The 17,188-nt window shown below is 45.3% G+C and overlaps 1 protein-coding gene across 4 annotated transcripts in view; it reads left to right on the forward strand.

The window, feature by feature from the left end:
- TMTC4 (transmembrane O-mannosyltransferase targeting cadherins 4) overlaps positions 1 to 17,188 on the forward strand; it is a 72,611-nt gene that overhangs the window by 23,703 nt on the left and 31,720 nt on the right. For all 4 annotated transcript variants that reach the window (XM_033177340.1, XM_033177339.1, XM_033177341.1 and 1 more), the window contains 6 exons: positions 9,302 to 9,402; positions 13,544 to 13,636; positions 13,864 to 14,028; positions 14,819 to 15,021; positions 16,354 to 16,525; positions 16,918 to 17,049. In XM_033177340.1, coding sequence (XP_033033231.1) covers positions 9,302 to 9,402; positions 13,544 to 13,636; positions 13,864 to 14,028; positions 14,819 to 15,021; positions 16,354 to 16,525; positions 16,918 to 17,049 — 866 coding nt within the window. The remainder of the gene's footprint in view (positions 1 to 9,301; positions 9,403 to 13,543; positions 13,637 to 13,863; positions 14,029 to 14,818; positions 15,022 to 16,353; positions 16,526 to 16,917; positions 17,050 to 17,188) is intronic.

Here is a 17,188-nt window from a genome sequence, read left to right on the forward strand (position 1 = left end):
TTTTTTTTTTTTTTTTCTTTTTTTGGTGCATAAATAGAATGTCTAGCAAGATCTTTGCAACGGAATTTTTAAAAAGTAGGTGTACTTACAAAGGAAGCATGCATTTTCTTCAAAAAAAAAAAACAAAACACTAAGTCAGATGAAATCAGTGGCACACTGGGTATTACTTCTGAATGCCTAAAACAAAAAGTGTTATTCTTACAATGAGGCATCTTGTATTTACATCTCTCCTAAAGCCTGGTATTTCAGATTGGAAACAGATCATCTCTGCACATTAAACTCGCTAGAATAGCCAAAACAATTTCGTTTCCAAACTAATACCTTAAAATACTTGTTTCATGGGAGTTAAGACCAAAAGGAGAAATTTAATCTCATTTATAGTGGGGAGAAGAGAGTCTTTTCCAGAGGGGGATGGATTTTCTGTATACCTAGAACAATCATTTTAAGTTCTAAATTATTATTCATAATATCAAAGGCAGGAGCTCAAATCTCCGTTATTCTTAAGCTGTATAGCTTCCCTTAAGCTGTATAGTTCTATAGCTGTATAGTTCAGGCACTAAAATGGGATAACTCTTACTCTTGGGATATCATTCCCTCATATTTTCATTCTGATTAAAGACACCTGTTTTTCTTTGACTTAGAATCACACTGCTTACAAAATAGGGCAATTGGCTAACTCATGTCCGATAGGACACTTGGTTTTAGATTTGGGGCCATTGCTGACTGCATTCTGATGGTGGGAGTCATGCAGATTCTCTTTTCCCTGTTTCTTTGGTTCCTTCATTGCTTGATTTTCCCCCAAATGGACCCGTGTTTTAGAGCAGCAAGCCTGACTTCTTTCATTCTGTGCATAGAAGCACGGCTCGGTCGTTCCAGCTTTTGGAACGTGAATCTGATGCTCATTGTGTTGCTCTGGCAGAGAGAGAGTCGCGGCCACCTGTCGGGGTGGCGTGGTTCCCACACACAACATGACGTGCCAGTTTCGAGCGGCAGAGATGCCAGGCATAGAGTGGTGGAGAGGGGTAACTTGTATAATTTGATGCTTTTTCTGAAAGGAGATCTTCCCACTGGAAAGGAGTGCCAAATCCGAGGCACATGCTTCATTAAATGGATCACATCTGCTGGCACTTGTGGGTGTTAGCACTGACAAGTGTCTTTCTGTCATTGCATTTTTTTCCCTGTGCTCCCTTCACTCCCTTAGCCTTTGCCTCCATTTACCCAAGTGAGTGAATTCTCTTAGATGCTAGAGACAAGATGCTGAAACGAGAAGAACATTGCCTAGGCACGTCTCTAGTCAATTCTGGATCATAAACTATTGATGTTTGCTAATGCTGCATAATTATCCTAGAGCAAGTTGTCTTCTTAAAGGATGAGAGAGGCAGCGTGGTGTCCAAATGGTTTTTGTTTTTTTCCCATCCTCTCCTGGGTCATTGGTACTTGAAATTTAACAATCTTGATGGAAAGGAGACGGAGAATGCTGGGGAAGAGTGATGTCCTCAGACGCTTACCTAGAGCCATATGGGTACAAGTTAGAATTTTAAATCTGGGGAAGATGTTTCTGAATAAAAATCTTTGTAAGTGCAGCTGTGCTGAAGGTGACATCTACCACTCAGAATTTATTTGTACTGTTTTTAACAGTTACTTCTAAATTTAAAATGAAAATTATTGATTTTCTCCATGGTTTTTAAATATTTCTTATGTAATTTTTATTTATTTATTTATTTTAAAGAAGAATATCTTAATGATGGCGATTCTTCCAGTGTGAAGGGGTTCAAAGATTAAAAGTGAAAAGACCGGAATTCTGGCAGTATTTGTCCACGCTGAGCAAATGATTAACTGTTGGGTATTAAATTACATGTCATAATTGCAAGAAAAATGTAATGTAGTAAGACTCTGATAGACGTAGAAATAAATGAAACTATTTATTGATTCAACAGATACTAATCGAGTGCCCACTATATGCAAGGTGGACTACTGTTCCCTGTCTCAGTTGTCTTATTAAAATGCTCAAACTTGGAAATAAAATAATGGTTTGCATTTGTTACTGTATAAGAACATAGCCACAAAAGCACAGAGTCTAAATTCCTCTAGATTATATGTTGATAATTATTATCATTAGTCACCTTCACAAACTAAGGCTTAAAATAAATCTTATTTTGGGGAATTATGTGGGCCAAACTTTGGTGGAGCAGGTCGTATTTCCAGAAGTCCACTAGTCTGGGCCATCTAAACCCTCAGAGCTAGTTTTTCACTTGAATTTTTGTAAGGCCTTTTTTGTTCACCTCCAGAAGTGGAAATATTTTGTCATCGCTGTATGGGCTGGCCTTGGTTTATCATTCATGCACATATATACTGCATATATATAAAGAGGACCCCTTTCGTGTATATGAAATGGTTTTAAAATGTTAAGCTTTCCAATTCAGATTCTGGGGAACTCAAAGTTGTGTGCATGCTTCATCTTATGACTCTGGATAAAATATTGAGTGGCAGCTGGGCACAGTGGCTCACACCTATAATCCCAGCACTTGGAGAGGTCAAGGTGGGAGGATCACTTGAGCACAGGAGTTTGAGACCAGCTTGGGCAACATAGCAAGACCCCCTTTCTCTACAAAAATAAAAATTTTTTAAAAATTAGCCAGGCCTGGTGGCATGTGTTTGTGGTCCCAGCTACTTGGGAGGCTGAGGCCGGAGGATTGCTTGAGCCTGGGAGGTCAAGGCTCCAGTAAGTCATGATCACGCTACTGTACTCCAGCCTGGGCAAAAGAATGAGACCTTGTCTCAAAACAAAAAAAATACCAAAAATTGTCAAGTGACAAATCTGGTAGGGATTGGAGAAAGAGTTGGATTTAAATAGGCAAACTCATTTCGTATTTTCTGAGTTTTCAAGGACAGAGCTGGATACAAACAGCAGTGTCCACACTATGTCACCTGGGTCTTTGATCACATGGTCTAGACACTGCCATGCAGTAGAAATACAACAGGAGCCATACACGGAATTGAAAACCTTGGGATAGCCACGTTTTAAAAAGAAACAGGTGAGATAGATTTTAATAATATATTTGATTTGCCTTGATATATCAAAATTATAATTTCAACATGTAATCAATATAAAAATATGAAAATGTTCACATCTTTTTTTCATACTAAGCTTCCAAAACTGGGTGTGTATTCCACACTAATACATCCCACCTGGGTCTGGATACATTTCACGCACTTGTTAGCTGTAATTATTACTTTCTTGGACCGTGGCGGGTCTAGAATGTGATGCTCACTTGGTTTATCTTTGACCATTGAGCTTTTGCCTTTGATCTGAAATTACCACAGTTTTGAGAAGTGATACTTAATATTTAATAATTGCTGGCCGGGCGCAGTGGCTCAAGCCTGTAATCCCAGCACTTTGGGAGGCCGAGACGGGTGGATCACGAGGTCAGGAGATCGAGACCATCCTGGCTAACACGGTGAAACCTCGTCTCTACTAAAAATACAAAAAAAATTAGCCGGGTGAGGTGGCGGGCGCCTGTAGTCCCAGCTACTCGGGAGGCTGAGGCAGGAGAATGGCATAAACCCGGGAGGCGGAGCTTGCAGTGAGCTGAGATCTGGCCACTGCACTCCGGCCCGGGCGACAGAGCGAGACTCCGCCTCAAAAAAAAAAAAAAAAATTGCTGAGACTGAAGACACTTCAGCAAAGAAACATTACCTTCATCTTTCATATCTTTTCATGCTGGGTGTGTTTGAAGCAAAATCGGAAGTCTAAGGAAAAAGAGTAGGACTCTTCTGTCAGAATTGCAATAGAGGACGGGAGAGGTGGGGTTTAGGGTTTGAGAATGTGGTGAAATTATGAGGTGAGATTAGGAAGAAGGTTATCGGTAAACCTGAAGGCCGTGTTTTCTAGTTGTTATTTTTCTGTTTTCAACTAAGTCTCTGGTTTAGCCTTATAAGGAGAAAGCCATTTTAAATTCTAGATAAGAGGAATATCTAGAATTCTTATCTAGAGGAATTCTAGAGGAGCCCATCACTTTCCTGTCTGTGTCATAATTTAGCTTTGTGTTAATAGGGTGCTTTCAAGAGCCGTCTTTTGGGCATTTTTAATGAAGGAACTGGGAATGTTTTCCTTTTCAAAGGCCTCCCAGTCCATGGAGGAAAATTAATCTATGTTACAGTCAAGTAAAAATACAAGATAATTCCTTTTTTCTAGGCAGAAATGTAAAATCAAGGAACTTGCTTTTGAAATGAAGAACAGAGACTATTACACTGGGGAATGTATTATGTTTAGTTGAGAAGTACCAACACAGATTCTGAGAGTGAGAGAAGCTTACAAAAACCCAATTCAGGTAACCAGTTGGCGGGATGGGGTGGGGTGGAGAGTGTCCTTTTGGTTTCTAGTGAGCCGTGGAGCTGAGTGCCTAGTCAACTTGAAAACAATGGATGGAGCCCAGCCATGGCACCGTCTCCTCATGCTGGGTCTAGAGTGGCGAGCGGGGGCCCGGGGTCTCTTGCCCTGTTTATCTCTGGATGAGATCCCATGGTAATTAATCAGGTCATTTATAATTAAAGGTTTTGTTTGCAAATAAACTGCTAATAGGAGAAAATCCTAAAGGTAGTTTGACCCAGACTCAGGAAAATGTGTATGGGAAGAGGGGCTGTACCCTGAGACTGAGTGGACAAAGCCCCCCATCTCTCATGACGTGGCGGAAGGCCTGGACTTCTCAGGGGCTCTGGCATGAACTTGTAAGCTGGACTCTGTGCTCTCCCCCTAAAGCTTGTGGCCCTTTCCCCAAATCATAGCCTAAAATAATTCATCAATCTGTTAGCTTTTGGATTATTTTGGCTGTAATTTTTTTTAAAGCTTTAGTGCCTGCCAATACTTATCTGCCAATGAGTGGTAGCAAATGCCCACATGGAACAATACATCCGTAAGTGCTCAAGTTGGAACTGCGTGTAATTTGAAAGGGTTTTGTTGTTGTCCTGGCTCCTTATTGTGATCTTTTGGCATTAGATACATAGAAAGTAATTACTTTCTGCAAATAAAATGATCCTTACTTTGCTTGATGGATCTAAGTATACTCATGTGTAATGGTTTTCAGTGGAGGGAGCCTGGCTTCTGGGCTCCACACCTCCTGAACAACTTGGAGCAGCGCTGCCCAAGGGCACAGCTAAGACTGAAGTTTAGGGAGTCTGGCTTGGGCTCAGCATTTAGAATAATCTAACAACCCAGAGTTTAAAAATGAAACAGGTTGTGGTTTGAAAATTAATCCCCATCACTGAAGTTCCTCAAGTCAAGACCAGGTGGCCCCCTGCTGGAAGCATCTTGGAAGGGATTCCAGCATTTCCATCCTTGCAGGACAGATGATGCACAGCCTCTGAGAAGCAGTGTTGACCCCTGCGTTTCCATGATTTGTCGGGAGCTCAAAGCTTATTGCACCCCTTTTGATAGAGTAGATAGTCACTTCACTTACTGAACATGTACTGCCCTTCCAGAGTCAGTCAGTCCTGCTGATTCAGTCAGAATAATTTTTAGTTGCTCCTACGAGCCAGGCGTGGTGCTAGCCGTCCAGCCGTGAGCAGGCTTACTCTCAAGGGGGTGCACCCTGCCTTTAGGGAGCAGCAGAGCGACCTGGAAAGCTTGTTAAAGGCTGATTACTGGTTCCCATCCTCAATTTCTGATTCATCAGATCTCAGTGGGGCCTGAGTCTAACAAGATCCAGGTGCAGGTTCGTGAACCACACACCTGGGAGTAGCACTGGTTTAGGGCAGTGGTTCTCAACTGGGAGGGATTTCCTGCCCTCCCCACGCCCCTACTCACATCTGACAATATTTGTGACATTTTTGTTTGTCACCACAGAGGGGAGCTGTGGGGGGTGGTGCCACTAGCCTCTGATGGGTAGAAGCTGGGGGTACTGCTAAACACCCTGTGATGCACAGGGTAACCACCCTCCAAAAAAAGTAAGCAGCCCACATGTGATTAATGCCAAGGTGGAGAGAACCTCGACTCGGGAATGACAGAAAATCAAGTGCTGGCGATAAACTCCGTGAGGAATGTTTTGATAGACTGTGACCAGGGCAGTTTAGAGCACCACAGCTGGGCCTAACCTAATCTAGGGGGGCAGTCAGGGACATGGAGAGGTGAATGGGCTCACCTGCTCACAGGGGCAGTCAGGACATGGAGAGGTGAACGGGGCTCACCTGCTCACGGGGCAGTCAGGTGTGCATACAGCAGGGGTGTTTGCTCTTTTAACTGAGGAAGGAAACAAGTGAATTGCAGAGACCTGCCTGAGAGGACGGGGTTTGGCATTTCACAGCATAAGTGACATTTAACAGCTTTATTGATTAGGTAGGATTCTGCCAGGACCGTTCTGCCCCAAGGGAACTCAGTAAGCATACCCAGGTGAGAACCTGCAAGTGGGCAGTGGTGGTAGGCCCGGAGTGAGTGCATGCTGGGAGGGGCTGGAGAGGGCCCGTGGTGGCCACTTCAGCAAGGCCTTTAAAGCCACAGTCAGAAGAGGAACCATTATCCTGAAGGCAAAAGAGATAATTGGAAGGCATAAAACAAGAATGTTCAGGCCGGGCTCAGTGGCTCATGCCTGTAATCCCAGCACTTTGGGAGGCCTAGGCAGATGGATCACAAGGTCAGGAGTTCGGGACCAGACTGGCCAACATGGTGAAACCCCATCTCTACTAAAAATACAAAAAATTAGCCAGGCATGGTAGTGTGCACCTGTAGTCCCAGCTACTCAGGAGGCTGAGGCAACAGAGTTTCTTGAACCTAGGAGGCAGAGGTTGCAGTGAGGTGAGATCGCGCCACTGCATTCCAGCCTGGGTGACAGGGCAATACTCCATCTCAAAAAAAAAGAAAAAAGAATGTTCATTGTGTTTTATGCGACAATGGGATCTCAGTTAAGAGGCTTTCCTGTCGATCATTTGGCCTTGTGAAAAGCTTTTAAGTGCCTCAACTATATTAGCCAAGTCAACTTTTTGTATAATAGCCATTCCATTTGTTTGTATTTTAAATCTAGAAATTTGATACACAGATTCTTCCCCCAGAAAGCTGAGAGGGCCAGACTCTCTGCTGCCGCTGGAGCCTGTGTGGGAGTAAGGAGGCCGTCCTAGCAGCCCAGCCGTGTAGCTGGCCCTGCAAGCTGCAGGTGTTGGGCACATCAGGAGTTAGTCCTGCTCATGCTTTATTGAGAGCCAGGGGCCCAGCTGGGGACAGGCCTTCTCATCTTGACAGGGTCTCAACCCCAATGTAGAGCATTTGAGGTTAAGAGCACCTCCCAGCCGGGTGCAATGGCTCACGCCTGTAATCCCAATGCTTTGGGAGGCCGAGGTGGGCGGATTACGAGGTCAGGAGATCGAGATCATCCTGGCTAACATGGTGAAACCCTGTCGCCACTAAAAATACAAAAAATTAGCCAGGCGTGGTGGTGGGCGCCTGTAGTCCCAGCTACTCAGGAGGCTGAGGCAGGAAAATGGTGTGAACCCGGGAGGCGGAGCTTGCAGTGAGCCGAGATCCGGCCACTACACTCCAGCTTGGGCAACAGAGCGAGACTCTGTCTCAAAAAAAAAAGAGAAGAAAAAGAACGCCTCCCACCCCCAAACCAGAAAGCACTGGCTATTTTTGGGACAGGAAGGCCTTCCATCCTGGGGTGTTGCTGATTCTATCTCAAGTATTCACAAGTATTTTTCTATCCCTCCATGCAGGGTCTGCAGGACACACACAAACACTTGTTAATTTCCCAAGCAGGCAGTTTAATGAGCCTGCGGTGTATTTTTTGCACTATCCAGTTGTCTGGCAGATTTTGGCTGATGAGCCACCCCCTTGACTACTGCATCAAAGCCCCATTGGAAGTTGGATCTCCCTCTAAGCTGACCAGGTTTGACTAACCCAAGTGCCACAAACATTAATTAAATGGTTTCTGTAGTCCCAGCATTATACCAAGTGATTTTTAACATGTTTAGTTTTTAACATAGTTTTTTAATACATGCACATGGTTAAGATAATGTAAAGAGTACTGAAGGTTATGTAATGAAAAGTAAGACTAAAAGTAAACTTTCTTCCTCCTCTACCCCAATTCTTCATTTTAGAACTTCTCAGAAACTAGTCTATTTCTTATGTGTTGTCATAGAGGTGTATTTGGCATTTGCAAGCATTCTTTATGAGTGTTGAACAACAATGGCCAGGTGTTCCTGTGTAATTTTTTCCTTTCAAATATATCCTGAGGTTGGTAACGTTGCCCCCAGTTATAGGTGAGTTCCTTGAGACCGTGAAAGTCACTTGCCCAGTGTCACACAGTGAGTGGCAGAGTTGGCATTCAGATGCTTACGTAGAGCCACAGGCATTCAGACCGGGAGTTCTAGTTGTAAGTGGAATTGAACCGAGTCGTGCCAGGCGAGCTAACAATTGGATTCTCCGAGAAAGTTCGCTTTTGTCCCACCTGATACTGACGTCTTTTTTATATGTTCGCTTATTTATTTAGATAAAGAATGAGGGCTTCACAACAGAGAGGAGTATCCATGCAGCTTCCCTCTCCTCCCTTGCAGTTTAGTTCTGGCCCCCAAACTGCACACACTTAGGGACCAGCGGCGGTTACTCGAGCTGCCGCCCAGCCCAGCTTCTTACAGTGTTCACACGTCTGGGGATGTTTTGGCTTCTTATTGGTGCTCAAGCCCCTGTGCAGATTGGCAGCCCAGCCTGGTCTGTGTCTTTACCTGCCCCAGGTGCTACATAGGTGCCAGCTCTGTCAGTGGCTGACACCTTTGGTAGAGGTTGGAGCTGTTCCCCACAGGGAGCAGAGCAGATCCATTCTAAGCCACCTGGTGTCCAGAGGGCCCGAACTCCTGTTCCAGGAGGAGTGGAGATTCCCAGAGGCTTTCCCTGCAGCTCCATCATGACAGCAGCAGTGACCACTGGGAGCATCTGGAAACCAGAGGGACTGTTTGCAGTCTCAGTGGGAGTTCTCAAAAAGACTCATCAGAATGGTCTCGCAGGTGATTGGTAGGTTGGGAAGAAGGTACCTGCTGCATGGGGACTCTGGCATGAGGTGTCTTTGTGGCCAGGGCTTCATGACGGTGCCTCCCAAAGGCCCTGGGCACCTCCTCGGGAGAGCCTTGAGAGGGGACATATGTACCATTTAGAAGGTATTGTCTGATGCACTCTTGCCCACAGAGAAGTGCTGTCTGAAGCCCAAACCCTGTTTTTAGGTTATGGTTGTTTAAGGTATTTGCTTAGAATTTTAGTTCTTGATGCTAAAAAACTGAGCTGCATTCCGTGACTTTTGCACTGATCATTTCTCTTAATTGACAGGTAACAAGGAGGGAGCATATTCTTCCACCTTCTGGGTGCTGCTGAGTATCTTTCTAGGAGCAGTGGCCATGCTGTGCAAAGAGCAAGGGATCACCGTGCTGGTGAGAGCCGCGACGTGGCCAGGGCCTGCTTTTTCTGTGTATCCTTTTCACTCCTGTAAAGACATCTGGGGCTGGCCCTGCCTTTGTGGCATTTTCCACGCCTTCATCCCATTGCTGGCCTGAGGTGATAGACCTTTCTGGGCAAATGACTTTCGCTGTCACAATTCTGGCATTTCAGATGGAGAACTGACTGTCTTCCTTGACAGTCATGTGCAACTGGTGAGAAATGGTGAATGAGGAGCTCTCAGGGAGCCACGATGAGTCCTCTTGAGAGGCCCTATCGAAAAAGATAAAAGAATGGTTTGAGTTTTCTGGGATGCTTGTACATATTTCAGCAGTCCTAGATCACCTAGGACTGACCTCATCAATCGTTTTGATCTCAGGTCTAGAAAGGGCGGTGGATAGTTTAGTAATGAAGAAACAGGGCCGGGCGCCATGGCTCACGCTTGTAATCCCAGAACTTTGGGAGGCCGAAGCGGGCGGATCACCTGAGGTCAGGAGTTCGAGACCAGCTTGACCAACATGGAGAAACCCCATCTCTACTAAAAATACAAAATTAGCCAGGTGCGGTGGCGCATGGGTATAATCCCAGCTACTCAGGAGGCTGAGGCAGGAGAATCGCTTGAATCGGAGAGGCGGAGGTTGCGGTGAGCTGAGATCGTGCCATTGCACTCCAGCTTAGACAACAACAGCGAAACTATGTCTCAGAAAAAAAAAATAAGAAATGAAGGAACAAGAGTTTTGCAGCCACTCAAAGCCTCACGTGCATACACATTCTGTCTCTCTTCTCATCATTCCCCCACCGCCAGCGGTTACCGATGGTTATAGTTAATCACTACCCAAGTGCAACTTCAAGCAACGCTGGAACCAAAGTGGTCCATGGTCACAAATGTTTGACCTGAAATTAAAAGATTACTAACTAGTATTTAAAGGAGAAGCTGTAATGCTGCTAATGTTTCTAGTGGGACTTTGTTCTCAGAAGACTCTTTTTATGCCAGATACGCTGGGTAATCACGTGTTTTAACTTCGAGCCTTGAAGTCTCTCTCTGTGTAATATGGTGCATACACTGTATTCTCTTGGGGTACCTTGTTTTCCTGGAGAGAACCTGTACCTCAGCTTCCACCGGCAGTCGAGGGGGTGGGGGAGAGGGCTCTCTGAAGCGGAAAGACACCTACCTTTTCAGTCTGATCTGGGTAGATGCTAGGATTAAAGACCCAGGAAAGGAGAAGTGTTGAAATCCATTTTTCTTTTTCTCCATTCTAACCAGTTTGCTGCTTTACATTATTAGAAGAAAATATAGAAATTAAGGTTGTGAACAGAGGTAGCAAAATGGAAAGATGTGGAATTTTTTCTCTTTTTTTTTTTTTTGAGACAGAGTCTCATTCTGTCACCCTGGCTGGAGGGTGGTGGCACGATTATAGCTCACTGCAGCCTCAACGATCCTCCCACCTCAGCCTCCCAAGTAGCTGGTACTGCAGGTGCGTGCCCCCACCCTGGCTAATTTTCTAAAATTTTTTTGTGGAGATGGGGTCTCCCTGTGTTGGCCAGGCTGGTCTCAAAACTCCTAGCCTTGGGATTACAGGCATGGGCCATCGCACCTGGCCGAGTCGTGGGATTAGAATGATTATATAGAAATAGCTTGGAAAGGAAAGAACAATTAAATCTGTTTGGGGCTTGATACAAGTCAAGGCAAAAATCAGTGGCTGTATTAGGTTGTATCTATTAAGATTAAGCTAGCAAGGAGATGGTATAGGGAGAATTACCGTGGAAAGATACTTGAATTTCTTGAGTTAATTTTCTTTAAATTTGCTCTAAAACAGTGTTTCTCAACCTTGGCACTATTCATGTTTTACAGCAGACACTTCTTTCTTGTGGGGACTGTTCGGGGCTTTGTGGGATGTTTAGTGGCGTCCCTGGCCTCTACCTACTAGGTGCCAGTGGAACCTCTCAGTTGTGACAACCTAAAATGTCTCCAGACAGTGCCAGACACTCCCTGGGGGGCACAACCCTCCCTGAGAACCACTGGTTTTAGAACCTTTCCCTAATATGAAGTGTGGTTTGAGGACCAGAAGCATCAGCAATATCTGGGAGCGTGCTGGGAATTCAGGATCCCAGGCCCCACCCCCTCCCCAGGCCTGCTGAGTCGGAATTTCCTTCCACAAGGTCCTCAGGAGGCTCCTCTGTGCAGTATTTTATTTTATTTTATTTTTTATTTTTATGTTTATTCGAGACAGGGTTCTCTCTTGTCGCTCTGGCCGGAGTGCAGTGGCGCAATCTCAGCTCACTGCAACCTCCGCCTCCCAGGTTCAAGCGATTCTCCTGCCTCAGCCTCCCTCATGAGTAGCTGGGATTACAGGCATGTGCCACCACGCCCGGCTAATTTTTGTATTTTTGGTGGAGACGGGGTTTTACCATGTTGGCCAGGCTGGTCTCAAACTCCTGACCTCAGGTGATCCACCCACCTCAGCCTCCCGAAGTGCTGGGATTACAGGCGTGAGCTACTGCACCAGTCTTCCTCTGTGCCATTTTTCAGGAGCAGGAGAGAATTCAGTTGAATTTACATGAATAAAGATACAGTGAAAGATAGCTATTCTCAAAATTGGATTAAAATGGGGCCATTTTGATGAAGCATTTAAGAGGGAAGGGGGCAGTCTTGTGTTTGGCTCAGGCCTGTTCACCACATGACCCTGCCATCCCTTGGTAACTGTCCTGCAGCTCACAGGAAAACTGTGAGAAGACAATGGCTGCTACGCAGGGAGCATCTGCCTTCTAGAAAGTGGTTTTCAACCAGGCAGAAACCATCTTCTGTGGCCCACTAAGATCATGTCTCACATGCGTGAATAAAATCAGGATTCTTTGAACTGATTAACCCAGCACTGGCCCATGTATCGGATAATTAGTGGCTCCCAGCATTTCCGGGAGAGGGTTAAGTAGGGATGTCATCCTTGCTCTGAAAACCACAAATTACCACTGACTTCTGATGATGTGTGATCTCCTTTGCTGCAAAGAAGATCATATTAAAGAGACCCAAGTCATTTAGGGGCAGCTCTAACTATATCCACTGAGTATGTGCAGACCACTTTATCCAGATTGAGCAGGGAGTTCTGTCGATGACGTTGCCTGCAGCAGTGACATTTGTAGAAAGTCCATTGCAGGAAAGAGAATAGAATCCAAGGCCCATCTCTCCTTTCGCCTATAACTACAGGTTTAATTTTACCTGCTAGAAAGTAACTATCATGGGGCAATTGGAAACTGTTAACATAGGTGGACGGCTAATTGAAGTTGTTGTTCCCCTCATGGGTCATGGGCAGAGCTGTAAATGGATAGAGGTGGCCATCCTCCACACCACGGCCCCACCTGGCAAAGGCCTGCTCTCATCAATGTGTGGTTTCCAAAGTCACCTTGAGCATCTCCATTCCAGCCAGCTGGAAGGGGAAACCATGTGGGAATGTGTGCCCAAGTTTTACAACCACACCTCCAAAATGGTACATGTCACTTCTCCCACATTCCACAAGGCTAGAACTCAGCCCCGCGACCTAGCTTAACTGCAGGGGAGGCTGGGAGATGTCATCTAGCTGTAACCCAGCGAGAAAACTACCGGACAACTAGATTTCTGCACAAGAGAGCTCCAGAGCTCCATCACAGATTACGTGTATGTTCATCCCATTTATAAAGAGGCCGAAGTCCACTGGCACTTAAGGTTCACTTACGTGGCTGGGTTTTTGAGGTTGATGGCTGCCTTTATCTTCCAGTATGATTACTGCCCAGGAAAACAGTCTGTTGCATGAACTAAAGGACTGTTTTATAGTGACCAAAAAAAGCGGGGGGGAGGGATCTCTTGAGGGCTTTTCCTAGGAATCCCAAATTTCTAGTTATCCTGAATCTTGCAGAACTCCTGCACGTAAACTATGAAATCATTACTATCAGGGGCTTAGTAAATAATAAATATGATCTATTACCTTGAGCTAACTTCATAGAAACGGAGGAGGGCTGTTTTGTGTTTTTTTAGAGACCTGCAGAGGTCTTCCGTGATTCTCTCTGTGTTCCTTGTCTAGATGGAGTCATGAAATTGTGAAGTCTAATTGCTGCCTAACAGAGCCACGCTCTCCCGTGGCTGATTGTCTTGCTTTGCTTTCTTAGGGTTTGAATGCAGTATTTGACATCTTGGTGATAGGCAAATTCAATGTTCTGGAAATTGTCCAGAAGGTACTACATAAGGACAAGTCATTAGAGGTGAGTCTGCACTTTTATCTCCAGCCCAGACATGGAAAATGTCAAGTACCAGCTGATTTAAAATGCCATTTTCAAATATTCCTTGTGATTCTGAATTCTGCAATAACCAACCTTTTAAAGCACAGTGTTGAAGTAGTTCAGGCAGAATTGCTGCACATCTGTACCTGGCTCAGCCACACTTTTATTTGAAAATCAGCCACCTCTGGGGCTTTGCGGTGTCCTTGCAGAGTCTCGGCATGCTCAGGAACGGGGGCCTCCTCTTCAGAATGACCCTGCTCACCTCCGGAGGGGCTGGGGTGCTGTATGTGCGCTGGACGATCATGGGCACGGGCCCGCCGGCCTTCACGGAGGTGGACAACCCGGCGTCCTTTGCTGACAGCATGCTGGTGAGGGTGAGTTCTGAGCCTGCCACTCCCTGGACTGTTTTCTTCCCCCACCAGATTCCCAGATCCCTCACCCCTCCTCCTCCTCTCACCCCCTCCACGCCAACAGAATCCCCAGTACACGGGCCACCTCCATGTTTGTTTGCGGTCCCTGGAGATGTTCTGGGATGAAAGCAGGTCTTCCTGAGGGGCCGAAAGGGCGTGCGGAGGCCCTTTGCATTTCTGTTCTAGCGAGGAGTGAACAGGGTGGCTCCTTCTCACGTAAGGGTCCTTGCCAGTCCCGTGAAAGGGCTCCCTAACCCTGTGGCTGGGTTAAGACTAAATATAACCTTCTTGGTATCTGTAGAAGACTAGTGGTATAAGACTATTCTTTTAGATTTGCCTTTTTTCTAAAGGCAGGAGTATCAAGCCACAGATTCTTAGCTGTGCATTTCATAGAGACCAAAATCAAGAGAACAACCATCGAACCCTGTTGTGTTATTGGGTACATAGGTGACCCTGGGGCCTCCGATTTCAGACTCATGGGCTTCAGGCAGCAAATAGATCAGAGCTTGGTCAGAAATATAATGAATGTATTGCATAGTCTGGTGGCTTTGCCATATTTTTATATATCAAAATCTGAATGCATTTAACACATTACAGACTACAGCCTGTATTACAACTTGTAATACAAGTTGGCAGCATTTTAGTTGATACAACTGCTTTCATTGAACAGAAGCATATGAGTGAAGTTAGTGCATATATATATGTTTTTTAAGTTCAGTATCAAATAAATGTTTGTTTTCCTTTTGACCGACAGGCCATAAACTACAATTACTACTATTCATTGAATGCCTGGCTGCTGCTGTGTCCCTGGTGGCTGTGTTTTGATTGGTCAATGGGCTGCATCCCCCTCATTAAATCCGTCAGTGACTGGAGGGTAATTGCACTTGCAGCACTCTGGTTCTGCCTAATTGGCCTAATATGCCAAGCCCTGGGCTCTGAAGACGGCCACAAGAGAAGGTAAGAGGCAGCACTGAATCTTAAGTTCCACGCTGGTTGAGTCAGAAGCGTTTTGTGAAATCCTGCGCTGATCATTTTAACAATTTTGTGGAAGTCACATCTAAGGACATGTGTTTCAAATGCATATTTATGGCTCGGATGAGTTCCATCCATTCGGAATCCATGGCTGGCTTCCGGGGGTGGGGAGCGAGGCGGGAAGAGGGGCTACGGATGACTGCTTCATCCCTCTCTCCCCCTTTCCCCAGGAAGTAGCATTTTGCGATCCTTTTCGCCATAGGTGGTAAAGAGTAATTTACGGTCAGAACAGAGAGTGTAATTGATGTGTGTTGTGCCCATTATTGCACAATTCTTCCTTAAAACACCCCAGTGAACGCTGCCTTGATTCCTTCTCTTGTTGCTGGGGACAAAACAAGCCACTGCCCCAAAGAGACTGTTCTTTCTTGATGGGGGAAAAAAAAAAGTTATTGAGAAAATAATTGGGGAAAACAAATGTGTTTCATGAAAAAGAAAACTGTTTAAGGTGATTTCTTTTAAGCCTAAGTGTTTATGGAATTAGTAATTTCTCAAAATAAATTAAGTTTTACGTTTACCTGTGTCTTCAATCAGTTGGTAATTCTAAAGAGCCACAAACTTTCGTCCCCGTTCCCTTATCCACAGGAAATGGGATTTTTAAAGAAATACTGTAGCCACGGGGCCCAGGAAGGAGCCACCAAAATTGACCTAGAGTCTTAATTCACCTCTCGCATCATAGGGGGCATTGGGAATGATCAAGTGGCTCTAGAAGTGTTTCAGTGCTCAGCTTCGTATCTCCCTGACTGAAATGTATGGTGATGTAGCAACCAAAAAATGGTCTTTGTTTATTTCAGATTTCATAAACTTTAAACTGCTTAAGTGTTACTATTTTCATTACATTTTGGAGGAAAATTTTTCCCCCATGAAAACTGATTGGGACAGTTTTTTAATTAATTGAGACCTATAGTGTCCACTGAACTGTTCAGGACCTAAACGGGTTGAGGCATAGTAAGGAGTAGGGGAATTAATAAGGCCTCAGAAATGTGGTCATTCTAACTTTCTCCATACGAATTGTATAGCTTTTAAGTTTTACCCTTAGACTCGCTGTTAAGTGCCTGAGGAATATTTTTATGCCTTATCCACATGCTGCCACATGCTAAACTCTCTCTACCGATGATATCCTTTGGCTGACAACAATGTCTTTTCTCTGTTGATGCCATGGAAAAGAAAAGGTCTTTAGCATTAATTTAATGTGGAGTAGGACGTTTTTCTTGAGAAGTCTGGAAATAGCCATTTATTTAAATACTTTTCATCATCCAGGATCCTTACTCTGGGCCTGGGATTTCTCGTTATCCCATTTCTCCCCGCGAGTAACCTGTTCTTCCGAGTGGGCTTCGTGGTCGCGGAGCGAGTCCTCTACCTCCCCAGCGTTGGGTACTGTGTGCTGCTGACTTTTGGATTTGGAGCCCTGAGCAAACATACCAAGAAAAAGGTATCAGCCGCCGGGCGCGGTGGCTCACGCCTGTAATCCCAGTACTTTGGTAGGCCAAGGCGGTGGATTATGAGGTCAAGAAATCGAGACCATCCTGGCCAACATGGGGAAACCCCGTCTCTACTAGAAATCCAAAAAATTAGCCGGGCGTGGTGGGGGGCGCCTGTAGTCCCAGCTACTCTGGAGGCTGAGGCAGGAGAATGGCGTGAACCCAGGAGGTGGAGCTTGCAGTGAGCCGAGATCGCGCCACTGCACTCCAGCCTGGGAGACAGAGCGAGACTCCGTCTCAAAAAAAAAAAAAAAAAGTGTCAACCGAGAGTGGTGCTGATTGATGAACAAAACGACCAGACGCATCTCACCGGTGACATTTACCATGTCTCTCTGTTCTTAAGAAACTCATTGCTGCTGTCGTGCTGGGGATCTTATTCATCAACATGCTGAGATGCGTGGTGCGCAGCGGCGAGTGGCGGAGTGAGGAACAGCTTTTCAGAAGCGCTCTGTCGGTGTGTCCCCTCAATGCCAAGGTACCTAGCTGCCAGATTTCTTTTAAAGAGACCTTACTAGGATATCTGTTAAGTTCTTGGGCTGAATAAGAACATTTCCTGTTGCACAGTATTTAATGTAAGACATGACCGAATACTTGGGTTTTTCTTTGTTGTGTGT

Source organism: Trachypithecus francoisi, unplaced genomic scaffold (assembly GCF_009764315.1).
Source record: "Trachypithecus francoisi isolate TF-2019V2 unplaced genomic scaffold, Tfra_2.0 Lachesis_group18, whole genome shotgun sequence".
Taxonomy (NCBI): Eukaryota; Metazoa; Chordata; class Mammalia; order Primates; family Cercopithecidae; genus Trachypithecus; species Trachypithecus francoisi.